This window comes from Plectropomus leopardus, chromosome 17 (genome assembly GCF_026936395.1).
Source record: "Plectropomus leopardus strain MGB_pleo_1.0 chromosome 17, ASM2693639v1, whole genome shotgun sequence".
Classification (NCBI taxonomy): Eukaryota; Metazoa; Chordata; class Actinopteri; order Perciformes; family Serranidae; genus Plectropomus; species Plectropomus leopardus.
Genome location: NC_142192.1, coordinates 13,903,728 through 13,930,800, shown reverse-complemented (window position 1 = coordinate 13,930,800; position 27,073 = coordinate 13,903,728). Strand labels below are relative to the sequence as shown.

Below are 27,073 nucleotides of genomic sequence, written 5' to 3'. Positions count from 1 at the left end.
GTGGCATTCAAACTAAAATGTGGATGTACAATGTGTAGTTTGAGCAACAGCCCTGGAGCCAGCGAAAATCTGCCTGAAATGAATCATTCGGCAGATTTTAGCTTGTTCTAGGGCCTGGGGATGAGCAGAAAGATCTGGGCGCTGAAAAGATGGAGGGAAGTTCACCACATTTTATTTACACATACTATGTATGTTGTTACACACAGCTGGTTGAAAATCAGCAAAGTGTCCCTATAAGCTCAGCTGTGCTTTGAGGTAATTATGAAAGTGTTTAAAGAATTGCAAAACACCGTAACAGTAAGGATAATATTTGGTAATAACACTCCTTTCATCATCACACCGCAGGAGGGTAAATAATATAAAGGCAGCGTTGATAAATCCAGTGATGTGCTATTTTAAGAGTTGATAGAAAATGTCTTTCAGTCAGGAAGGTTTTCATGTTCTCTCTCTGACTCGTTCAGGTGGGGAGCTGTTATTAGCCAGCTGTTCCCAGGACTGCCTCATCAGAGTGTGGAGGCTGTGTGCCAAGTCTGGGACAGACGCCCGCATAGAGGACGATCACACCATCATCAAAATGAAAGAGGATGTTTTTGAAGTGAAGGAGAAAGGTGAGCGGGCCACACAGGCTTGATTTATAAAAAGGATGCTAATTATCCAAATGAATAGACAAGCTTTTTGATGGTTTAATGGCACACGGTGGTTACCGACCTTCATAAAAAACCTGGGTGCCTATGTTTATGTGTTTTTACCTTTATTGGTGTAACACATAGTTTATTGATTTTTCATGGAACATAGAGAATTACATTTATCAGCTTTTCTTTTGTTCACAACAACCAATATCTTTATAAAAAAAGGCCTGGGCGATAAAGATAAAATCAAATATCACTATATTTTTGACTAAATACCTCAATGTCAATATTGTGAAGATCTTGTAGGGTTGGCTATTGGTGCTTTTACAAAATATATACACATTGCGGTTTCTGATAAATAATAATCAGTCATGTTAAGGTAATGACTAAAACTGGGCATACACTGTAAGATTTGAGCAGGTTTCTGATCTGATTTTTGAGCCGGATGTCTCATTTTAGAGTTGGACTGAATTCTGGGTTCGCTGGGCATCTTTTGCCATGCAGCGTACCAATCATGGCCCGATCAGATGCTCCCGACACTTGTTGGATGTTGGGTTGAATTTCTGACTTGACAGAAATTTTGGTTGGCCGTCGACAGGCTGGGAAAGTTGAAGCAGAGACACAGATAGATTGTTGGTGTTGCTAACCTGTGCACGCACGCGCGCGCGTGTGTGTGTTTGTGTGTGTGTGACAGAGAAAGAGAGGGAATCAAAACTCGGAGGTACATCCCTAAAACAGCTTAAAAGTCAATTTCTGCAATTAATGCTGTTCTACGGACTGTCTCCACTAACTCTGAGCTTTCAAACAAATCTTTACTGACAACTGTCAGCAGCTAAAACAGTACGCAGATGCGGATATAACTTCTTATTGTTCTTTTTACACATACAGTGTGAGCACTCAGACTGGGGCCTGATGATCAAACTGCACAGTGTGAGCACATAAATTGTGAGCTTTGGCTTTACATTGCTGATGATTTACTTGTTCAGTGAGAGTTGGAATTAAACAACATTTCTTATATGGGGTTTAATTGTGTATGCCAAGCTTATGTAGGTAAGGGGAATAATAGAACAGCTATAACAGTTTGATAGGTTCTGAAAATTACATCCTTTTAATGTAATAAAAAGATAACACTCACAAATTCGAATATCTAAAATCTAAGATAATATCTAGTCTCATATGATATTAATTTGCTGCTCAGCCCTACTTGTTCACAGTCTGGCCTCTCTGTTCTTGCTACAGACGTGTCCTCAGTGTTTGCTGTGTCTCTTGAGACGGTCCTGGCAGGCCACGAGAACTGGGTCTATGGAGTCCACTGGCAGCCTCCTCTCTACAAAGGTACCTTGATTAAAAACCATGGAAGAGCTTGGTCATTACTCACAAACATTGCAGATAATTGACAGTATGTTCCTGCAAGTAAGTGTTTGTCTAAAAGTAAATCAACTTGCAGAATCAGACACCTCTAAAAATTTCACTCACGTTTTCTGTTTCTACAGCCTGTGGAAGTGAACAGATTGGATTGCATGCAAAGCTTAGAGACATTGTTTCTCTCCCCTTGTCTTCCAGTGCTGTTGCTTACAAAAGGCAGCAAGAGACAATTTCAAAGTACAAAAAACGTGTGGGAAAAGTTATTGGCTTAATTAGCTCTCAGGGGAGAGGCAGATGGATGTGCTAAATGTTCATAACTCTGGTTGCCTTAAATGTTATTATTACATCAAGATGGCTTCACACCCATCTCAGCTTTTGCTTACATGACACATTGTTATGTTTAGATACTTCAAGTAAGTAAAGCTCAAATGAGGGCAAAGGTAGTCGTAATTATTTTGCATAATATTGAAATCACTTATCTTAATCTTAATTACTTTTCCATCTTTAGAGACAATATTTTATCATCATTAAGCATACATTATAATAATATAAAACATGACAGCATGAGTCCTATTTAAAAGTAATTAAATATTGTTGCACTCTCTCAACAGCAGAGTCCTGCATAGTGTTGATTTTTTAGACCTGAACCTGCACCATGATGTGCAATATGTCACAATCCCACCACCCGTGGCCCAACCTGAAACTGCAATTCTTATAATAACCATGTGCTGTTCAAATAATAAGGGATCATTTTGGAACATTTCATACACATAAAACTACAATAATGTATTTTAAAACAAAGTTAATTCAGGAAATACAATTTAAATGACGAATAAAACTGAGCAGCACAACTCCACAGTTAGGCCTGTTAATAACACATAATTTGAAGCAGCTCTTATATTTCAGCTGGCGCAGAAGACAGATCTCACACAAAGTCCACACTTGGAGGATTAAAATATTAAAACTAACTCTAAAAGTTAGTTTATTATTCTTCTCATTTTATTTTAATATATTTATCATCTAACACCCACAATTTGATCCTGCCTATTCTTTTCTTTACCTACAACTTAACCTCGAAAAAAGAAAAAATACCATTTGCGAATCACCTTTTTTGAGGGTCACTGCAAAAAAAAAAAAAAAGACCCAATGCAGGACTTGGCCTTGCGGGAAAAATGCTTCTGCCTGCAGCTCCCGGTGTGTTTGATAAAACTGGCTAACCCAAACTCCCTCGCCTGTGACTGGTCAGTCTTTTTTACCTGTAAACAAATGCAGTAAGCATTGATTGATTTTAGGGTCGCACGATAATATCGGTACGTCATCGGTATTGCCAGATATTGTTCACCCTCCATTTTGTATTTTTCTTGTATCTAGAGCCGTCCTTATGCCATAATATGGTTATGTGATGTTGTTTACTAGGGTCGCCTGATAATATTGGCACATTTGAATCGTCAGGAAATGGCTTTAAAATGAAAGATCTGAATGGTCCAATGTGCAAATTTTTGCTGATATTAAAAAACGATGACAAAGTGAACATGTAAAAAATATCAACCCTAAGTGGAAGAATTTTTCTTATGTTGCACAATGAATGAATATTACATGCATTGCAAAACCTTGTATGTCATGTCTTCATCTGCTGGTGGGCCATCATGATTAGAGTATGCATAGTATGATGTTAATTCCACTACAGAAGAGACTATTGGCAAAAAAAAAATTCAATATCGTGCATCCTTAATTAATTTGATGCATCAGAGCAAGCATCCTAAATATAAAGTGTCAGTTTTGTATATTACCAACTTGAAAAAATTGTGGAAACAAAAGCATGATCAAGATTGCAAGAGAACCTTAAAAATAAATCATAGAAGATCACAAACCACTGGCCTAATACCTGACAGTTTGTTGACCATTATTGATGAATGCTTCTCCTTTATGGGTTTTTTCAGTGTCTCTTTGTCTCCTCCTGCAGGTGGTGAGCTGCAACAGCCCCTCAGCCTGCTCTCTGCCTCCATGGACAAAACCATGATCCTCTGGTCTCCTGAGGAGGGATCTGGAGTCTGGGTTGAGCAGGTGAGTGTTAACTTGAGTACCAGGCAGGTGTATGCAGATACACACAGCCTATGTACCCATACACACATGGTATCAATCACTCTCTGCACACAACCTCTCAGATTTGCGCACAAACCCACACACCAGTTCCCCTCTCTATTTCTGCTAGCTTCCTTTTCAGGAGCTCTTGACATGATCCGGAGCTTGAGCCCTCCCCTAGTATTCTCTCTCCTGCTGTCAGTGCCCCCGCGTCGGTTTCCACTCTCCCTGACATTGAGGTGTCAGGAATAGAAGTGATAGACAGTGATGAAGAGGCGCCGTGCCCGGCGCACCACTGTGAGTTTAGACAAGCTGAGGTTGTCCTCCCCCATCTTCCCTTCCATCACTCACTCAGACTGAACCCCCTCTTTTACGGCCCATTCCCCAACACATCCGACAGGGGATGGAGAGGCTTCTGGAGGACATGCCATAGCCTCTGCCTACACCACCTTTCTCCTTATTATTTTTTTACTCCATGATCTGTCTTTTACCCTGCTCCTGTCTTCCTTTATTTTCTATCCTCCACCCCCTCTTTTTCTCCACCACTTGTCTCTTTTTCTCTCCTCCTGTCTCTCTTGCATTATCTCTGCCTCCTGCTTTCCTTTCGCTCCCCTCCACCTCGTCTCTCTGAGTTCCCAACAGCTGCTGTTGTGCCAGAATGGGGCTAAATTTAACACAAGTGTGGATGGCGAAGAAAAAGCTGTTCTCTGCCCATCTGCCCCACAGCTTTTACTTTTTTTTAAAAAAAAAAAAATAAGACTTTCAAATTCTCAGGTGGCTCAGGAGTACCTCAGATCACCTTTCCATGTACCTGACAGAAACATGCACTCATGGGCAGAGCTGCAAAAATATCAGACACAAACACAGACATGCTCACACACGCATAATGTATCCCAGTGTGGGCACACAGGCTCCCAAATGCACACACACCAGTCCCATGGCATAGAAATGGCTCACCTCGCCACAGAAGGCACCCTGAGTGTGATCGCACTCCGAGGCGGTGAGAAAGATTCCACACTCGATCAGTTACGTTTTTGCGCCTTTGATCTCATCATTCACATCCACGGTGACAAGCAACAAAGACCTCAGGAAGGAGCAACCATGAAAGTCTGGATTCCCCTCTCTGACAAAGGGACGATGATTAGGGCCTGAAGCCAGAGCTGATTCTTGTCACATATTCTTCTCAGTATTATTAGACAAGGTGGTCAGTGGAAATGAAAAGCAGCAGTGGGTGTTTGAAATCACGCCTGGTGTGGCCAGTATCCTTCCACAGGCCTTTCTTCTTCATGTGAAAATTAAAAGAAAATAAACCCCCTACCTGAAATAACCTTTTTGTTGGATGTGAAAGTCTCTCCTCCTGTTATTTTTTTTTCAAATGAGAGAGCCAAACCCTTTGAACTGACAGGTTTCCTGTCTACAAAGGAAGCTTAACCTCTGAAGCTCTCTCTCTCTCTCTCTCTCTCTCACACACACACACACACACACACACACACACACACACACAGAGATATAACAATAAAATGTTCGTGAATTAAAATGTATTTACATTTTGCTCCCAGCTTTACGCGTTACTCAGAATCAAAGGCATTTGGTCCCTTTTGAGTGTTTTCCGTAACCTGAATAGGCCTCACAAAGGCTTTTCTCTGGGACGTTGAAGTTTTTGGCAGAGCAGATTCCGTGGCGCTAATTGGCCAGCCATGTGTGTCTTAATTAGCCGATTTTTACAAAGAAGTACTCCACATCCTCACGCTGATTAGAGTAATTGGTGAGATTTAATGGAGAGCAGGGTTAGCAGTGGGGTGGCCGCGGCCCACCACTGCGTAAAGCACATCTTACTAACGAGACACACTGGTAATTAACATCTCAGACTGACCACAGTGGGCCACTACAGCGCCCGGAGGGATTGTCAGTTTGTGTGTGTGTTTGTGTGTTTGAGAAACAACCTATTTTCCAACCCCAGCTTGTGTACGCTCCTCAAGTTACACTTGGCCACATAGCAGATTGAGAAGACACTAGAACCGGAATTAGTTATTAATTTTATATAATGCATAGGTGCAGATTGCTGTTTTAATAGCAGACTGAAAAGCAGTGTTTGTCTGCCCCCTTTGTCTGCTTCCTTTCTCACCTATGACCGCACCCAGCCTCACCGACAGGTGTGGTCAGAATTGTGCTCTGTTGAACCTGAAATCAAATGATGCGTGTGCTCTGGCATTACATGACACAAATATGTCCTGACAGGTGTATTGGTCAGGACCTAAGGAAGCTCAGTGTTAAGTGTGAAGATGTTTAAGTAGTTCTTAAGAAAGATGGAAGCAGCAATACCTGAGCCCAAGCAATCTGCCCGTGCCAAACTGACACGTTTTGAACGGGCACTGCAATAGTCAGCAACAATTTTGATAATTCATTAATTGTTTACAGCAACTCTGATAAATATTTTTACATTAACAATGATTGAAATTATTACATATATGTGGATTGTGTTGCTCAGTGTGACAAAAGACATCAACATCAAGAGAAATTGAAGGGAAGAAGATTCTCAGTGTGTCAGACGGAAAGTATTTCAGCTTGAAAAGTTGATTTGAAAACCTATACTCCACACTGTATGGGTTTTCCCGGCTTGGCTAAGCTCATTCAGAACCTATCACCCTCTTTCTCTCCTTCCAAGAATGATATATGCCTTCCCTTCTTTTCTGTCCTTGTTCTATTCCTCCCCCATACCCCCGCCGGCCAGTGATAAGGCGCGCCGTGCATCCATATTGTTCCTCCACTCGTAAACAAGACAGATGATGGCTTTTTGCCTCTGTGAGTTTTTGCATGATTTACAGGCAGGCTCTTGTGTGCAGAATTTTAAAATCAATCTGCTTAATGTTGCATCTCGTTCTCTCTCAATCTCGCCATCTATGTCTCTACCTGACTGTCTCTCTTTCCTCGCTGTCTGTCTCTCTCTCTGTGTGGATGGCTCGAGGATCGTGCCATTCAAAGCGAAGGCGTGCCTTTATTGCTGCCATTAGTTCCGCTGTGTTTCAGCCTGCAGACAGGCGTTATTTTGAAGGTCATTGATGACCAATGCAAGCTCCCTAAGAAGGCCGGATGATTGAGGACACCACTTTACTGCCACGTACAGTAGACATAGTGAAGATGTGTGTGTGTGTGTGTGTGTGTGTCTGCTGGTGTGTTTGTGTGTAGCCTTTCAACGTGTTTGTTTTACATGTAATTGATGCATGTACATTCTTGTGTGTTTCTCCAGCAGTTTGCCTCAGGTCACTGCCGCAGCAAAACATACTCTCACTCTGCCTACCTGCCTCAGGAAAAGATAACAGGCCAAGCTGTACATCTCTCCAGATTTGAATCATTGGAGTGTGAATTTAGCACTTCTCATATTTCCTCGCAGCCAATGTCCATATCATTTAAGGCACAAGCTAATTAAAGATGGAGGAGATATAATATAGCCGTATCTGGATACAGTCCTCAGTGCTGCTGAGGGAGCAGTGTAGAGCTCTCTAGGGTTGGTTCTGCTGCTATCGATTTGAATAGATCTCCCCTCTGGGTCCAGTTTACCTCCAATGCCTCAGGGCCCGATAAAGCTTTTAATTGTTTGAATTCCTCAGTGAGAAGTTGGCCCAGTCAACAGAATAGTCTCAAAGTCCTTGAATGAACAGTTTCCCTTTGACTGGTTAACTATTGATGTATAAACTCACATAAGTGAGTGGATAGGAATGACGATTTCTGACATGACTTTAACTGAAAGCTATGATTTTAATTGTCTCTTCATGATAGGGGTGGGTGATATATCGATTATACTCAATGTACCATGGCTTATTCCATGAGGGATCTGTAAAATGACTATATCCTTAACATAGAGTATACATTTTTGTAAGCAACTGGCATAAGACTTGCCTTGGTGTTTTGTCTCTCTCCCTCTCATAGACACAAAACGAAAAAAAAAAGACTTACAAACATAATGTGTCACATGCATTCTCCCAGGTGATAGTTGGCCAACCAGCAATTTCTGGGGCTGAAAATGACGCCAATAAACAAGCACCAAAATATGCGGTTTTTATTTTATTTTATTTTATTTTATCTAACCTTTATTTGACCAGGAATAGTCCTGTTGAGATTCAGAATCTCTTTTCCAAGGGTGTTCTAGCCTCGACAGCAGCATGATGAATTTACATAACATAAAAGAACAAGTAGACTAAAAACACAACAGCAAATGTTAAAACAAACAGCATCAGAATTCACACACAGGCAGGAAACTTAAAACAAACAATCATTTAACTTTTTTTTTTACTTTATTGTCGCAGTAGTTTATTTAGTAGTTACATATTTCAGTACTCTGCAGTAGTTAAGAAAAGATATCAAAAATAGATATACAGAGATATATATTTTGTATTGTGATATAGCCAAAAAATATTGCAACATTATTTTTAGGCCATATTGTCCAGCCCTACTTCATGCAGGAGTATAGACTTACTCTCTTTTTCCTTGTACAATTTAGGTACAAATATTGACAACTCAAGGATATAAAAGCTCTCAGTTGCTTAAACAAGAATTCCTGTGGACTAATTTCTACATTTTTTTAAGTTATTTCTGTCTAGTGCCATAATCCTGCATTGAAAAACTGCTGGTTATGCAAGCAGCAGGATGAGATATTAATATTGTCTTGTTTTCTCTATTCTAGTATGTAATTTATTTTCTGTATGGATATTAATGTCATTGAAAGGAGGAATGAATACAGATTGTAATTCAGTTTTAACATTTTTAGAACTAATTAGAAGGTTTTTATATTACAGTATTACTGAATATTGTCAGTTTTTAGTTGTAATCCTGTTTTGCCTCCTACACTTCTGTTTACCTTAAATGCACTGGTTTATTTCGGGGTTTTTTTCTTCCCTGCTTTGACAAAAACCAAAACCTAAATGAACATAATATGAGTTAGAATGACCTCAGATCATACTGAGTTTAAACAAGTGAATTTTCATTTGTCATCAAAATGGGCTTTAAGCCCCAGGTAGTGATTTGAATCCATAAAATTCAGTACAGAATTGTCTGACACACAAAAGCAAGGTATCTGAGATTTCACAGCTGGTTAGTATCCAAAAGGAGTCATTTTTATCCTAGCATTTTCTCTGAGATGAGTGGCAGTGATTTAGGTATTTTTAAATGTGGAAGCTCAGACCCCATGGACCATCCATGTCCATGGGACCTTAACTGTCTGTGTGATCTGTCCTATGAGCATGACACAGAGGTCACACACTCACCCAAATCCAATTTATGTAAATCCTTCTGGGTTCTCAGGCTTTGCTATTTTTCATGATTATTTGTTTAGTGTGATATGCTGCGCCACAATTGCTTTCATTTTGTATTAGACAAATGTATTTTGTTAGAAAAACACAACACAGTTTATTCAGCTCTAATAAGTACCATTTTGCATAATTTCTCATTTGACTTGTCAGCTTAATTTGCTGTTTTTTTCCAGCCTCTACCCACCATTATGAGAGCTGTTAGCTAATAAGTCTTGGAGGGAGACTGAAAACAGACTTAAGAACTTTTTCTCCCTCGCTCCACTAATCTTTTCTGTAAATCTGAGCCTGAAGATTTACACTGAACCCAGGTGTTTGACAGAACAACAGAAAGGCGTTAAACTGCATTTCTGAATGTCATATACAAGAGGCGAAGGGGGCGAAATTCATAATACACAGAAATAGTGAACATAACCTAATTTACTTGTCTGCAGCAGCTCAGTGATTCTGACCCTGAAACCAAATGTTCTTCACCCTCCTGATGTCAGATACAAGTGTAGAAAAGGCAGAAGAGTTGATGCTTCTTATCAGTAATTATTGTCCCCACAACATGTTCTTTTTTGTCTTTTACACCAGGTGCGTGTAGGAGAGGTTGGTGGCAACACTCTGGGTTTCTACGGTTGCCAGATGAGTCCTGATGGCTCCATGATTGTGGCTCACGCTTTTCATGGGGCACTTCATCTCTGGTGCAAAGACCAAGACAAAGAGGTGAGCCTTAGTTACTCTTAAAGCCCATACACATCAGAGGAGTAGTGGCAGAATGAGAGGAAATAACTCATCATACCAGCAGGTGGCTGTAGTCTGTATATGTCATTAAAAAGGGAAGTGGAAGACTGATATGAGGATTCAAGATGCTAGTTAGCCAGTGAGCACATTAGCAACACAACTTGAAAGAAGCTGGCGAACAATAACACAAACAATAATGAATCGTTCCTGTTACAGAGCTCAATGGCTGAAAACGTAATCTTATCTCATGTAAAAAAAGCTATTTTCAATCTCAAGCCTTCTTGACGTTGGCCATTTGTTTGCTGTCATCACTTTCGTTTCTCTTCTTCTGTGCTGAGCTGAACTGCCAGTGAGAATCATTTCACTCAACACAATACAACTTGCTGCATTGGCTGCAAAATAGCCAACAAGGGCCAACAAGGGCCAACAAGGCCAATGGTGCAGGGGACACTGCAAAAACTAGGCTGCCAGAAGACTGTCGACCATTGGCTTGGTGTGTCAGGGCCCTTAAACTTTCAAACTAATATAATGCCAGTATTTTGTTTTGTTTCAGTTAACTCATTAAACTTGTTTTTTGCATTTGCACAAAATCTGTACAACTTTCCCTAAAGCTCTCAAATTGCATGTGTGTTTGAAATAAGATTTAAAGTTAGCTCATTGCTACACAGCTAAACTGTGTGAGGGACAGCAGTTAGTGCAATTAGTCACACCCAGTCTCCTGTCTGCCACTCAATTTGACTGGCTTTGCATGTGTCTTTGTTGGGTGTCCCTCAGAAGGAGTGGCAGGTGTGAAGTCACTACACAAGTTCAGAGATAACTGCAATTCAATTACACCGGCTCGGAAGGTGAATTTAAAGTAAAGCACAAACCTGAAGGTGCTGATAACTAATATAGATGTTTCAAAGGAGATCGACTTCTCAGACAGCAACACGTAAATTATAATCACCCACTCTGGTGTAGTTGCCAATCATACTAAGTGATGTGTACGCAGAGGGGAATTTAAATTGGAAATCGCAGGTTAAAAGTTGTAAACTGACCACTGCAATGCTGTGTGAGCAGGGAGAGTGGAGGCCAGGGGTTGTGATATCGGGCCACTTTAATGCGGTCCAGGACCTGAGCTGGGATCCTGAGGGTGAATTCATCATCAGCGTGGGCTCGGACCAGACGACCAGACTCTTCACTCCATGGAGGAAACAAGATGCCAAACAGGTAAAAGGGGCAGTAATCATCTATAATATGTTGTCCGGTTACTGGGATTTTACACTTCAATACAATAATATAATACTAGTATTAGAAAACTATGCAAAATACCCAAGAATAAAATAAGACAATAGAGGCAGAGGGCCATAGTGATGATTTAAAGGGATTACTTCTGTATGAGTGACAGAGATGTGACATAGTCAGTGAAATAGCACTTTCTTTGCCATGTTTCTTATTGACAAGTCGAATGAAGGGTGAAGCGGACACAAGTGCTGATAGACAAATGTATGCTCAACGGCGCTTCTACATACATTTTTGGCTAGCTGTGGGTGTAGTATTGACAGCTCCAAAATGATTGAGAAACAGATGTACACATGGCTTTATAAATCTGTCAAGAAGAATACGCATGCACATTTCTGTCTTTGTGCGCACACACAGTTCTAGAGATGAATCTACGCAGTTTCATGCGATGGCATCATGTTGAGATCTTGATTTTTGGTTTCTCTATTTCTTCTGGTCTTCTGCGAGCAATAGTTACTTAGTATGCTTCTCTCTCCCTTTAACATCTGCCACTTGTGTTAATCTTTGTGGGATATATTCTTCACCAAATATATATACGTCTTGCTGCATTTTGTTAAAATATGTTTAGGTGCTGTCTCTAATTGAATTTTAGTATAGTAGGTTGGGACTTAATAATTAAGAGTTTCTTATTGGTGATTTATTTCTGAGGGAACGGAATAAAGACTTAAGATACAGGGATTGATTGATAGCATGAAGCAAAAAGCTCTTCGCCCACGTCTTACTTCACCTCAGGTTTATCCACATGAAAATGTTAGAAGGGGCGTGAAACATGCCAGTTTGGCATCCAGTTAAAGGTGGAAACATAATGAAGTTTCCAGTCTTCATTACATTATTGAAGATGCCAGTTTGGAATATTGCCACCTTATGCTGTTGCCAAAGAGAATCCGGTCATTGTTGCAAAGCCTTCCATCTTTTCTTGTGAGAACACTTTGCATCTTAAGCTGGAAATGATAATTTAAACAGGAGAATCAATGTTGTGTTTGGCTTGCTTACAAACGGCTAGGTGTAGGGCCAAGAAGCCCAGTTCCACGACATCAGAGATCTGTTGAGATGCTGGCACTTTGCCTGGCAACCACATGCAGCTGGTTGGGATCCTCATGACCAGATCTACATCTTTTATAATATTTTTCTGTGCCTTTTTTACCTGCAGGCAACCTGGCATGAAATCTCACGGCCGCAGATCCATGGATACGACATGCAGTGCCTGGCAATGGTTGGAAGGTTTCAGTTTGTATCAGGAGCTGATGAGAAAGTCCTACGGGTGTTTCAAGCACCTCGTAATTTTGTTGAGAACTTTGCTAGCATCTCTGGGACCTCAAGAGAAAAGCTGTTGACATCTAGTGTGAGTTCCAAATAAAATTAGTCTATTTTTATGTTTTGAAATTATTCACTACGTGACAGCATACCAAAAGTAACCCCAAAACATCTACATTGTCCCTTATTAGAATATCTTGAAATTATTTTTTATTAATTTTGGGCCTTAAAAGTCATTAGTCTTGACTTAGAATTTGTGAGGTCTTAATTGTCACAAATATTTTGTGTAATTTTTATTTATCCATCTTTTAATTTCTTTTTGTCAAATGAGTTAAGTGCTTTTGCATGAAAGTCCACATTTCTGATGTAACAAACCTTTAACTCTTCCACTGAACCCAATACTGTCTTTTACTTTCACATGCACACAATACTTGAACCTAACTGTTGGCAAATTGTAGATTAGCTCTAACTCACTCTAATATTCCTACATAAAACCTACTGCTGCACTACGGTACCACATACATACTACTCACCTTTATGCTTATCTGCAGCGCTTATTTAAGAAGATTATTTTATCCAAAAATTAGTTATAAATTTTGTTAAATTATCTTGAAAAGTCTTAAAAAGCATTAAATGTAAGCATCTGATACCTTCAGACACCCTGATTTAAGTAGTTCTTATCACGCTGATGTATGTTCAAGTGTTCATTTTTCGGATAAGTTTGGTTTTAATAAGTTATTGATGCAGTAAAAATGTGGCTGTGACATTATGATTAACAGCTACATGTGCATAGTGGTGTGCCTGCTTTAAATGGCACCATTCCAGATTGGTCAGACGGATGTTGATGGGAACTTGACATTGCAGACATTTCTGTTAGGCAGACTTGAACTTACGTTGACATCACCAGAGCAAGATGGCAGCAACCATATCAGGGATATATTGGGTTCATTTTTTTATCTGTGGACTGAAGCTTAGGAAGCTAAGAAAGACAGTAATACTGGCACAGTAAACAAGAGAGACACAAAAAAGATGTTAAAACAATCTATTTGATTGTATTTCCAACTTTGCTGTGCAACAGTTTTGTGTGGGAAAAAAATAAAAGCCTGTCCCATATAGACGCCTGTCCTAAATATAAGCCTGTTGAAAGAAATCAGTGGTTTAAGCAAATAATAGCCCAGGCTATTAATTTAAAGTTTTACAGTACAGTCAATTGTAGAAATAGTTGATTGATTAAATCCATGAGCTTTAGAGTGCTCTGAACAAATATCAGGTCTCACTAAAACTTTCTTTGTAGTCTCTCTTTCACTTTTTTTCCAACTGGAAAATGTGCTGAGTCGACACCTACATAGTTATTGATGTGTGTGTGTGTGTGTGTGTGTGTGTCCTTTCATTTATCTGCTGGTTACCAGGACTCTGCCAACCTTCCAGAAGGAGCCAGCACACCTGCCTTGGGTCTGTCCAACAAGGCTGTATTTCAAGGTAAAAAACTTGCTCAGCTCTGCACGTGAATGTTTCAGCACTCTGTGTTGGAGCCGATATCTGATTAATTTTTCATGAGCTCCATACAGCAGTTTAAGAGAGCTGCGCCTTTAATTGAGAGTTTGTTTAGGTATTAAATTCCTTATAATATAATGTTGAAATAGTCAAATATATTCAGAGAAATGTCATTTTAATTTACAGGTGACCTTGCCCCAAAAACCAATGAAGAAGAGGGACAGTTCAGCAGTGTTTCTGATCAATACCAGGAGTCTTACTTCCACCCTCTAATCATGACTGGTACTGTAAATCTGCAAAAAATAACCATCCCAAGTATTTTCCCTACATGACTTTGTTATTTCTAAGATTTAGTAGTCGTCTCGGTAAATCCTCATTTAATTTGAACCTCCCTGATAAATCATTTTAGAGCCCAAATGCATCTCTGTCTCCTCCGCAGTCTGATAGCCTGATTCGTATTCCTCATTGCTTTTCGACTCGGCAGCCTCAGTACACATTTAAGAGATCCAGTCTGCCTGTCGCTAGATGTTCTTATAAGAGACAATTATGTGCGGCCAGACGGACAGTTCGTCATTACGGCTCTCACTGTGCTATACTCCCACAGTGCCTGAGATCTGCTGGAGGCCGATGGTATTACAGCAGGAGACGGGATGAGAGAGAAGGAGTGGTGGGTGATTGAGGAGGAATAAAAGGTGTCACGGAGTGTTACTGTGAACAGAGGCAACTAGAAAAAGCAGGATAAGTCAGGAAAATTGTCGGTTTTTCTTACAAAATTTGAAAAAAACTCTTTAATTCAAGGTTGGTTGGTTTTGGAGCAGTAATGGCATTGAGTAAATGTGCAGAGAGGAAACAGAGGTGCACAGAGGAAGCAGAAACAAAAGGCGAAATAGAGAAACTAGTTGTAGGAAAAGGGGCAGATGGGAAAAGGATGAGAGTCGAATGAAGAGAACGTAGCATGGCGTGTTAAAACCCCTGGGCTACAGGGTGTCAAGGGCTGTCATCAGCATGATTGAAGCCACTCCTTAATCTACAATGCTAATTAGAAAGCAGGCTTATGTGATTGCAAAGTTTAAGTATCGATGACCCCGGGCTATATAGGGAGCAACCAAGTGCGGAGACTGTTGTTAACAATGCATTTTTTCCTCGTTTGATTGGCTTCCTCAGGCAAGGAGACGAATTAATAATTAGGCAAAATGGGAACCCGATGACCAACAAGAGAAAACACGGGGAGTGTAGCTTTCAATTACATGCAACACGACGGCTGTGCGGGCTTGTGCAGAGCCTGCGGTGTGAAGGAGAGGATTGGCACGGGGCTACATTTGATCCCCCTCAAAGCCAGCAGCCGTTAAGAATTGGGAGATAAAGCTGCAGTTGTTTCAAAATAGCTTTTTTTTCGGGGAAAAAGCGGCAGGGGCTGAGGATTTCATGCAAGCTAAATGCTAAAAGAGGCTGCATGTGAATGTGAGAGAACATTGTCTCCAGGCGATCAGTCGTGTTCTCCGTCTACCATGCAGTTTTTACTGCACTCTTTTCCGTCTGTCTTGTGGTTCTTGCTCTGTCTTTCTGTAAGCCTGTCACACACACACACATGAACACATTCAGGATGCTATCTGTCATTCTTTGGGTTAACAGAACAAGGATTAAAAGGGGGGAAATTATAATAGCCACTTGGGTGTAATCCTCATTTAGTAAATTGGAAACTGGGTGTGTTTGAATTTTAAAACAGCTCAGTTTTCAGGGTCTTGCAAATGACAGTTATGTAAGGATTTTAAAGTTAACTCTGTGTGTGTGTGTGTGTGTGTGTGTGTGTGTGTGTGTGCGTGTGCGTGTGTGCGCGCGTGTGTGTGTAGAGCCCCCACCAGAGGATCATCTTCTCCAGAACACGCTGTGGCCTGAGGTCCAGAAACTGTGAGTATCCAAATGTATCTCCGCTAACAGCACATCCAGACCCCCTCATATTGTCTCTAGTTTCAGTTACCTGCTGGTACAAAAAATCTATTGTATCAGATATTGTTTATACCACCAGTGTTCTGGTTTATGGTGATCTGTTATACATAAATGCATCTGCACATTGCTTGCATGTCAGATGCTGCATATCATAATGCACTGAAATTTGTTACAGATTGTAAAGCTGTCACTCATCCCTGTACACTTAATTCCAGAGCTGAATGGCTTTATTTGACCTTTCAGAGGCTCAGTCACTGGTATTTATGCATTTACAAAGCCGTACTGGGTAAACTACCTTCATACATTTGCAATTTGATTGAACAGAGATCTGACTGCAGCTATAGTCTGCAATCTCAAGATTTGGTTCTGTTGTCTGTTCCCTGTGCATGGACTCAGCGGGAAAGGGGCACTTCAATGTGCTCTGCTCCCTGGTCTCTCTGCTGGATTTTAAAGCTCTCATAAGTACAAGGGTGAATGAATCAGTTGGTACTCGACATTGTGCATAGGTTTTTAATGTTTAATAATCTTTTATGTTTTTATTGTGGTTGGTGTATATAACTGTTCATATGCTGCTGTCTTGGCCGTATCTTTCTTGAAAAAGAGATTGTTGATCTCAACAAGACTTACCTGGTTAAACATGGATTGAATAAAAAAACGTATATCCAGAGTCCTAAGACATAATAAAGTAACAGTTTCCACCAGATATTTGTTTTTTTTTGTGCTTCCTTTCCCTTTAAAGACATCAAAGATACCATATTACTCTTAATGAAGCAACATTTCCAGATGGGATGATTTGGTTTTGCCCACAGGGTTTATTGTAACTGAATATAACGGACTTCCCGAAAGCTCTTGTTGTCTCCCTCCTTGTACTCATCAGCCAATCAGATTCCAGCTTGCTGCCGTCCCATGAGCCCCCTCTCCAGGCTGAATATATTGCCTCCATTTGCGGCCAATGTTAAATCCATTTACCTGTCAATCTGCCATAAACATGACATATGGTGCGGCCGTTTATTCTAGGTGCGGGCATTGTGTGTGTTGAAAAAGCATTTTTCTACCTCCATTTGGCTTCAGCCCCCTTGAATCATTTAGTGCATAATAGAAACATTAAAATGAGTAAGTGGCCGGATTATTTTTGTGGCATAAATAATACCTCTCAGCGTCGCGGCCAAATTGCTGCAGCGTTTGAAAGCTTCGTGGTTCGGGAGGAATTTCTCTCTCATTGAGTTGCAGGCGGCGATTTCACTTTGTTGACTCGTTGACATTTTAAAACAAGCAGGTGATAGTCAGCAAGCTAAAAGTAATTAGTCTGCGAGTGATTAGCCAGAGCATCATCATTGTTCATCTCTGTCAGCGGGAGAAGGGCCAGTCATCGCAGATCAGTATTTTAATTTCACACTCTGTCTGCTTATTTACCTGTCAGCAAGCAGCGATGGCTCGAGTCTAGAAGCTTGTCAGGGTGACGCTTTGGAATAACAGAATACTTAATTTACTGTCACACTGGGAGCATTTCCTTTGTTGTCGTCCTCCCTTCACACGTCTGTCTTTCAGCTGCTTCCTGTCCTTCCACATGTTCAGTGTGGCTGTTTACTTTGAATACTTTTTATGATTAATGTCTGAATGATTGTCCTCCTCTGTCTCCTCTAGGTACGGACATGGCTTTGAGATGTTCTGTCTTGCTTCAGACAGCGCCAGGGCATTGGTGGCGTCTGCATGCAAGGTCAGTGTGATAAGATTGAGGCCAGAGACCACTTCACACCCCCCCCTCCCCCCACAACCTCAGCAAAGGGCAGTAGATCAGATAGTAGAGAGCATCATGACATATTCATTCTGCATGCTCATATTCACACACAAAGTAGAGAGAGAGCACTGTCAGTCAGGTATTGATAGTACCTGCCTTGTTCTGCAAATTGATTGTGCACAAACACACAGCTGTTGGCCACCACTGATGTGTTTCTGTCTTCCAGTAGCATTCAATCACTACACTTCACTGTAACCACATCCTCATTAATATGTTTTTTTTTTTTTTTTTTTTAAACGGCGTTTTAAACCAAAATCGATCTTGGTACACACAAGCATTTCACTGAAGCATTTAGTCAACAGGAAGCAGGTTGTCTACTCTGTGTTTAGGAGATTTCTTTGCTCAGACCTGTGACGAGGCAGAACTGTTATTGAGAGTTACATGTAGAAGGTTTTTAAGGTGGTCAAAAACAGATTGGAAGGCACTGCAGAGCAAATATAGTGACTTATTCGAGCAATATCCATATAAGAAGGATGAAATGACAAAAGGTATCTAGACCTAGCTATAATGTTTTGACCTTGCCCGTTGTGACTGATAAGAACCAATCAGGAAGTGAAAGTGGGTGTCTGCGTCATCAATTTCAGACATTTCTGTTTCTGTCCATCCAGATGAAAACACGACCCCAGTTTTCAAACTAGATCATGGTCAGCAGTGTTTTCTAAGGCCTCCATTGTAGGGGACTGGAAACGCTAGAGTACAGTACAGAGTACAGACTATGACTCTCTTTCTTTCTACCGTTCCTCTCCTTAAACCCTTTTGTTTTTCCAAATCTTTCTTTCCTCTGCATTTCTTTGCTTTATTCCTTACAGCCATCCTCATCCAACCTTTAAACTTTTATTTTATTTTTTACAAAAAACAAGCAAACTTGCTACAGCATTTTTTAGAAGATAAAATATTTTTTTCTGTAGATAAACTAATCTAAATCATCTCTTTCAGGCATCTAAAGCAGAGCATGCAGCAATTCTGTTGTGGAGTACAGCTACATGGCGTCAACTGCAGACACTGCCATGCCACACCCTTACCGTCACCCAGATGGCCTTCTCCCCTGATGCACAACTCCTATTGGCTGTTTCTCGTGATCGCACCTGGTCTCTATGGAGACGGGATCTGCCCACACCTGAAAGTCCAGGTGAGAAAGGGAAGGAGTTGTCACTAATAAAGAATTGTATCATTTATTTAGTTTTATAATGCAGCATAGCACAGGATGAGATAATAGTTCTTCATGGTGCTTTGCAAATAAAATTAGCTTGATTAAAAATGTGTTTGAGTGAATTTGAAGACAAAGACAATATTGGAGCCTTACTGGCAGACACCGGCTCCAAATTAATTAAAATAAGGTAAACCCACTGAGCAGATTTGTTCCAAATCAAATTCCAAGTCAAGCTGGCCTGATTAGAAGGACTCCCCTAATTAATACTGTGTAGAGCCAAACAAGTGATGCGTTGACTGAAAGTAGTCCAAAAAAGAGCTAATAAAGGAAGATTATGTATTAAATTAGACCACATTTTCTCTGCATATTTATGTAAATAAACCAAAATATTAATTCCAATAACCTCCTCCTGTAACAGATGTATTAATAACTTCATTGCACATAATACTTTATATTGTAGGTCCAACAAAGCTTTTAAGTGGGCTACAAGAGCTTTCAGATGGATACTAATATGCAGAAAAAGAGCAGACACCTTCCTGTATACTTACTCAACCTCAGTTATTGCCGGAAGGCTTGTCAGTATAGCAGAGTTGCAACAGATTGCAATAGCTCATCAAATCCGTGCTTGACTGCATATCATGTCAGGATCAAGATGAGGAAGAAAACTATCAACACTGTGAATACATCTCTAGCTGTTCAACTCTTTTTTGAAGGAAAACAAACACAGTAGTGGTGTGGCTGCTTGTTGTTGGCCTTTGGTTGGTTTCGGGCTCCCGATACAGACACAACAATACAGCCCTTTGTTATTCTGACATGCTGCCAACATAAATCTAAAAGCCTCATTTGTGGCTCTCTACAACTCATATTGTCTGTTTTTTTTTTAACCTTTGACCTCTTTCAAACTTAACTTACTGGGGGCGACATTAATGGTTAAAGGTACAGATTTGTTTCTGGAAGGTCACATCAGTCAGTATCTGAAATTAAGTCTTCTCCAGAGCCGAACCCTAAATACTCCTCTGAAACTCAGCTTCTCATATCATAGTTTGCTGTTTGCATTTGATTTGAACATTTAATAGCATGTTACATCACTTTCTTTTTTTCTGTCTTTTGTCTGTGTGTCTGCACATGTCAATGTGGTACGAGATTCCCCCTCGTTATATAATTTGTCTGATGTACTTCCTCTAACAGCATCAGCATTTCTATCCTGCTCTAGTTCGGTTTTCTTTTTGTTCCATTTCAGCCATTTTCTTATAATTTAATCCATATTTGCTAATACCTTTTTATATACTATAAATACATCTTGTGTGATGATTAGAGAGTTCACAATAATAAAATAAAATTTGAACAAAAAAAATTACCCTTTTTAAAAATTAAAACCACATATTGCAGAACAATAATGCAGAGTAAAATGTAGCTATAAAAAAAACAATATGGTGGATGTTAGGAGTGTAAATCACAAGTTTCATAATTATTGAATATTATATGAATTCTTTGGAAAACTGTACAATATTTGCTGATGTGACAAAGTGCGCCACAATATGATTTGGATTCAGTGCAACTGACGGGCCTGCGATTGATATGAGATGACATAAGTAATATCCTCATTGCCTTTTTCTTGGCTACATAATGTTATCTGCACTGTTGAGGATGGAGGTGTGCTCCAACAGAAGTGGTGGCATTGATGCCATGGAAATTTCAAAATAAGGACACATCTGAAGATGACAGTATGCATCAAGGTTTTCACTTTGCATCTGTGATACTGCATCTTTAAACATATAATCAATATATTGATACAGATTGCACTATTGTTAAAGCCCTAGTAGATGTTGGGTACATCCTTGTCTCTGATTGACTACTCCTGATCTCAACATGCATGTGATCAATCATATGATTACTTTAGAGCTGCTCTGAAAGGTGACTCTTTGTTCACAGCACTCGTAAGTGCAGCTCTAGGAAGTTTGCTGGGGCGGCTGTGGCTCTGAGGTAGAGCGGGTCATCCCTCAATCGAAGGTCAGCGGTTTAATCCCTTGCTTCTCCAGTCAACATGGTGAAGTAACCTCGGGCAAGATACTGAACCCCAAATTGCTCCCGATGTTGCGTGGCACCATGTACGGTAGCCTCGGCCACCGGTGTTTGAATGTGTGTGTGAATGGGTGAATGTAACATGTAGTGTGAAAACGCTTTGAGTGGTCTGAAGACTAAAAAAGCACTATACAAGTGCAGTCCATTTACCATTTCAGTATGGGCCCAAATTGGGTACTGGACAGATGTGAGCTATCCACATTTAACACTGTTGTTTTTATTATTGTTTCATTATATAAAAACAGTTATAAAACTCTTAGAACAAGATAGTTAAAGTCTGAAACAAATAAAAAAATACGCTCTGATATCTGATCAGTACTTCTGTTGGCTAATGTCCTGAGTTGGTAGAGAAAAAGTGAGATCTGTGCATCCCCACTTTCCATTCATCTCTTGCAGGGCCCCTGTTGTAAGCAACAGCGTGCTCCTGGAGAGTTTTTTTATATGAGAGTATCTCCGCACCTTGACTTACACAAATAATCCTGCATCCAAGGTGAGCCGAACACGACATTTAAACCTAGAGGATTACCTCCCACCTGCAACTGGTAATGCATCTCATGGATCTTTTGGCAGCTCAGGATGGTCTTAATGGGCGCTGGCAGAGGCTAAGCAGCCCTGCACTCTGCTGTTTGCTTGTATGGTGGACTGCGCTGATGGTGATGGGATGGTGTTTGCGAGAGACGGAGGGAGGGAGTGGAGGGTTTGGAGAGAAGGGGTCCCGTCTGTTCTGGTTGGCTGCTGAATCACTCAAGGTGATTGTGAAGAACACACACACACACACACACACACACACACACACACACACACACACACACACACACACACACACACACACACACACACACACACACACACACACACACACAGTCTCACAGACCAGACCCAGGAAGGTTAAACGAAGTCAGAGCTGATCAAACAAACTGACTCCCTCTATTCTCACCTCTTCTGTGTCGCTTCTATTCCTCTCACCTGTTTTGTCCTCCTTCCTTCCTTTCCCTTCATCCTCTTTCTCTTCTTTCACATCATGGGTCACCACCCAGACATTTCATAAGGAGACACTGTTACATTGCTCTCCTCCCTTTTCTGCTTTTTTGTGCAGCTGTCAATCTGATCTGTGTAGCCTTTTCTTATGTGCTGCTCTCTTATCTTCTTAATGCATTTTGCTTATTGTGTCTCAACCGAACACATCTCTTCTTTCTCCTACTTTGCCTCTGGTCTCCATCCCTGTGAGGTCGAACTGAGCAGCCCACCGTGCCCCTCACAGTCCTCAGATGAGTGTTAATGGAAGGAGGTGCAACACCTGTGTGTCCCAAACAACACACCCACAAATGTGTGTGGGCTTTAACTCAGACTTTTGTGGTGACACTGTGGTTTTACTTGTGTACATGCCTGCTCAGTTGTGTGTGTATGTGAGTGCTGGTGGAGAGCAGCAGTGCTGCAGACGCGCAGACAAGCGGCTGCCACCAGCATACAAACAAGCTCTCTGGGGAAAACCAATCCGGGCTCTGAAATGACTTAGGCTGGGGAAATAAACAGCAGCCGGCCATAAACTAAAACTGACTGAAATGGAGGGCTGGAATGAGGTTCTCTGTCTTGTTTGGTTGTTTATTTGTCGCTTGGGAAAGCCTTTGTTGCCACAGAGCAGTGAGGTGAGGATCTTGACATGCTGACGTCATGTTACAATAATCACAACATAAAGTTTTGACTACCAGCTCATCTGTCAGCAGAAAGGAAGTGTCAAAGAAGTGTGACAAAACATATGTAGTGATGGGATTGATTATATATATGTATATTGAGTTCATTCCTTATTTAATCTGTGTACTTATTTGTGTTTGTATCCACACAGAGCCGCAGTTCTCACTGTACGCACACACGGGGAAGGGCAAAGCCATACACAGCCGAATCATCTGGTCATGTGACTGGAGCCCAGACAGCAAATACTTTGTGACCTCCAGTCGGGACAAGAAGGTAAATCTTTTCTTATAAAGTGGTAATAGTCATGGTAAGAAAACTGATGCACATTGAGGTAGTATCATAGTATTGTAATTAATATATTTTTGTTTAAAGCATCGATTACATTTTTCGATAGCTCATAAAAGTTTTTTTTGTGCATGTTTGTGTCCAGGTAATAGTGTGGGGACCATGCAGGTTAGAGAAATGTGGAGACACGATGCTTCCTCCTGAGATCAAACCATGTTCTTCCATCCTGGATGTGGGTGATTCAGCTACCGCTGTGGCTTTCTGCCCCGTACTCTGCTCTGATAACAGGTACACACACATTAAAGTCCTGTTTTCATTCAATTGTTAAGTGAATTTTAAGCAAACTTTTTAATTATGGGAAATTAAAAAAAATTAAGTGAATGCACATTAGGCATGTTTCCATCAACTGGGTTGAAGTGAATAAACTAGTCTTGAACTTGGCTAGAAATTGGGGTTATAGACTACACTTTACACATGGATGTAATCCACGAGTAAACACAACAGCGTAGAGGAAGTAGCACTCGGAAACAAATCGGAAACGAATAGTCGCCTTGGCCAACCAACCAATTTACGAGAAAAAAAAGGAGAGAGGTCTGTAGGAATTAGTTTCAGTTGGGCATATTTGAATTACATGGGGCAAGTTTTGATCTCATATCAGCTAGTATTGGACATGTTTATGCTGTCCAGAGATAAAGACAAATTATGTCATTTTGGGAATATGCAGGAGGACGCCAATAGTGAAAACCCAGGATATATTAGTTAGAGTGATATATTTTCTACTTCAAAGCTTCCACAAAGGAGTTTCCATATGCCATTTAGCACTTTAACTCTGTTGACAAAGGCAAAACCCCCTCATCCAAACATAAAACCTTTTTGCTCATTTGAGGAGGTCTTAACAATTAATTTTCCCATATCAATACAGCTGATGCGATAGTCCAAAATGCACTTTAAAATACATTTATATTAGCAAAGCTATAGACACGCATACACACCTGTATGTTTCTATTTTTGTATTACGACCAATTTTATGAAAAAAAACTCTACTGAATCCAGCTGAAACTCATGACATTATCAGCCATACTCACACTATTCAAGTGATTGCTTATTTTATTTATATGTTATTTTATTTGAAAACCCTTAAGATAACTAACAACTTGGCACTTTGTCCATTTTTTTATTTCACTTAATGACATTACAGCAGATGTTCCACCTAGTGAAGAAGGGTTGAGGAAATTAGTTTAATTCTCTCCCTGTAAGCACGAATAGACAAAGCACTCCTTTTATTTTGGTCATAAAATATGTTGCTTTTAACAACAACAATCTATACTTAAATGCATGTGGGAAATTAGTAAGACTGCCAACTGTTTTAATGTAAAGTTGTTTGTAGTAATTATAACACACAAGGATGCACAGCAGAAGGTACCTGCTGTGTCTTAACACACGTGTCAGTAGGGAATGATGAAAATAACGAGACTACAAATCAATACTGAATATATTATTATGTAGACACAAAAAGCAGAAGTCTGACTTCAACATTATGTTTGATATTAGCATACTTAATTCAACAATAATGCACCAATATGACCTCAGGACATGATGGGCTGCATCATAGTATTGATATGTTGTAGGAGAGAGTAGTTTCTACCTTTTAAGCTCCTGATGAAACATTTTAATGTTGTTGGAATTTCATCAGTATCTCAAACATGTGGTGGAGTCAAAGTATGAACATTGTGCACAAATTGAGTTTTGTTTCTAGGCCATTGCCTTCTTAGGGCTTGAGCTGAGTTTGTGTGATTGTGTTTAGCTACCTGCTTGCCGTGGGCCTGGAGTGCGGCAGGATCTTGTTGTACAGGTGGAGCCCTAGCCAGGAGCCTGCTGGAGGACATGACTGGAGCAGCTGTGGAGAAACGGACATCTCGTATCCTTACAACACACACACAGTTCATCTGAAGTTCATAACATGCAACTTTGAAAGGCCTCCAGTGGCCGCTGGCAGCAGACGTAAATGACAATGTGTCACAGTAACAGTAGTGTGGCTTCAGTTTGATGTAGCTGGCGAGAGGCAGAAGCTCTCTTTTATGCTATAGAGAAAAAGGCAGCAGGCTGGTTTTGAATGGCTGTGTTTCTCTGATCTGGGCAGCAGTTGGGGGTTGAGGCATCGACAGGTACTTGTGCGTATTTGTGTGTGCTTTGTATCCCACATGGGTGTGTGAGTCATCGTCCGTGGAGCTCAGGAAGTGAACTGAAGACAGGTATCTTTGTTGTGTATTTTTAACAGGAAGCTTAAGCTCCTTGGACTTCAGTGCTGCTCACAACCATACTTGTGCTACTCATAAGATCAAGTGACAGAAGTCTGGGATTTTCTCAGTGTGTTTTGTCTGTGAGAAGTAGAAAAGGTGCAATGGTTAAGAGTGAGTTGCAGGCATTTCTTATGATTTTGTCTAATGCTAGTTCTGTCAGAGTATCCTGTTATTTCCCTTCATCACACGTGCTTCTGCAGACAAAGCCATGCTTTGACAGTCAAGAGGCTCCGCTGGAGGCCCAGGACTGGCCGAGTAGGCCGAGAGAACATCAAGATGGATGGACAGACTGACGGAGAGAGTGAAGTCGAGGAAGAGAGCTCCTGGGTCCAGCTTGCCAGCGCCAGCGCCGACCACTCTGTCAAAATCTTCAACATCAACAAACGGGCTCTTTAGCACCACCAACAGTGACACTATTATGTCTCTCACACGCAGAGAGACACTTGGACTGAGGGCCACAGGCCTGACTGCGGCACAAAGGCCACAGCTGCTCGCTGGCAAGCCGTTCACTTCCTGTGACAGCCAGTTAAGTCATGGGTCAGTCACAGGACAAACCCTCAGCACACATGGCCCGCAGTCTGTCTACACACAGCTGAACAGATTTGATGGGTGGAGGCAAGATGGTGAAAACACCATGGCCCAGGGGTGGTATTTTGCTTAGACACTTCAAAGTGGTTTAGATTCAGAGAAGACGACGCTGCTGGATATCTATACAGATCACATATTTAGACTGGATAGTAAAAAAATATTTATATGGTGAACGGAGGCTTTTCAGTAACAAATCAAGGAAGTTAATCTCACAGATGTATGATGTTTATTTGTTTTATGAAAGATTAATTAAATGTCTTTTGTATCCAAAATTTGACTGTCTATGGTCTAATAATGGAGGTCAAGTGATGTGAAATCACAAAACTCTTAAATACAAGAAGGTGCAAGAATGCAAAACATTAACAGCGTGAAGCAGAGCCATAATGTAAGGGAATACTTCACCTACAAAATGAAAATCAAATGACTGAATATCAACTACTCACCGCGTTAACTTGAATTAGAAGAAAACTTGTTTTTCTTGGAAGACTCAAAGGTGAACAAAGAGTCCAAAACCAAAAAAGTCTTGATGAATAGAAGTTATTGGGCTCTGCCTTTAACAACAGCCAAAGTAAAACAAAACATCCATTTAAAAACTCACACAACTTGTGAATTATAATTGAAGTCTCATTTATCCAGTCGTATGCTCAGTACTTCCCAAACACATGCATTTTTGCTAAAACCTTAGAATTTAAAACACCTCAGCATAAACAGTCACAGGCACCAATGAGAAGCCCACCCAGGCTAGCACATGCATTTCAACTCTCCTTGCCCACTTGTACGCTGAAGTGTTTTAAATTCTAAGGTTTTAGCAAAAAATGCTCATTTCACCTGGTAGAAGTATTTCTCCAAAGGACCATACATCACCTGTGTCTTAACATGTTTTAGCCTAATCACTAAATACTTAATATACATTACAGCTAACTAATTTTGCAAAACAGATGGTGAGACTTCATGTAACCATCATAAATAAAAGGTGAATTGCTACTTTTGGAACTTAAACCTTGGAACTTGAAAACACGTGACTTGGAGTGATGGATCACCAATCTTTAAATCTCCACGGTTCTGTTATATTGAATGGAAATGATTAGGAACCAGAT

At 40.6% G+C, this 27,073-nt stretch overlaps 1 protein-coding gene across 1 annotated transcript in view; it reads left to right on the top strand.

Annotated features, from left to right (window-relative positions):
* Window positions 1–26,248, top strand: part of elp2 (elongator acetyltransferase complex subunit 2) — a 35,853-nt gene extending 9,605 nt beyond the window's left edge. Inside the window, exons 8-22 of the mRNA XM_042506706.2 lie at window positions 462–608; window positions 1,869–1,964; window positions 3,958–4,058; window positions 9,956–10,087; window positions 11,165–11,314; window positions 12,537–12,728; window positions 14,050–14,119; window positions 14,321–14,416; window positions 15,985–16,042; window positions 17,726–17,798; window positions 18,816–19,008; window positions 22,955–23,076; window positions 23,234–23,376; window positions 24,893–25,006; window positions 25,589–26,248. Of these exons, the coding sequence (XP_042362640.2) occupies window positions 462–608; window positions 1,869–1,964; window positions 3,958–4,058; window positions 9,956–10,087; window positions 11,165–11,314; window positions 12,537–12,728; window positions 14,050–14,119; window positions 14,321–14,416; window positions 15,985–16,042; window positions 17,726–17,798; window positions 18,816–19,008; window positions 22,955–23,076; window positions 23,234–23,376; window positions 24,893–25,006; window positions 25,589–25,784 (1,883 nt within the window). The 3' untranslated portion in view covers window positions 25,785–26,248. The remainder of the gene's footprint in view (window positions 1–461; window positions 609–1,868; window positions 1,965–3,957; window positions 4,059–9,955; window positions 10,088–11,164; window positions 11,315–12,536; window positions 12,729–14,049; window positions 14,120–14,320; window positions 14,417–15,984; window positions 16,043–17,725; window positions 17,799–18,815; window positions 19,009–22,954; window positions 23,077–23,233; window positions 23,377–24,892; window positions 25,007–25,588) is intronic.
* Window positions 26,249–27,073: the final 825 nt, after the last annotated feature.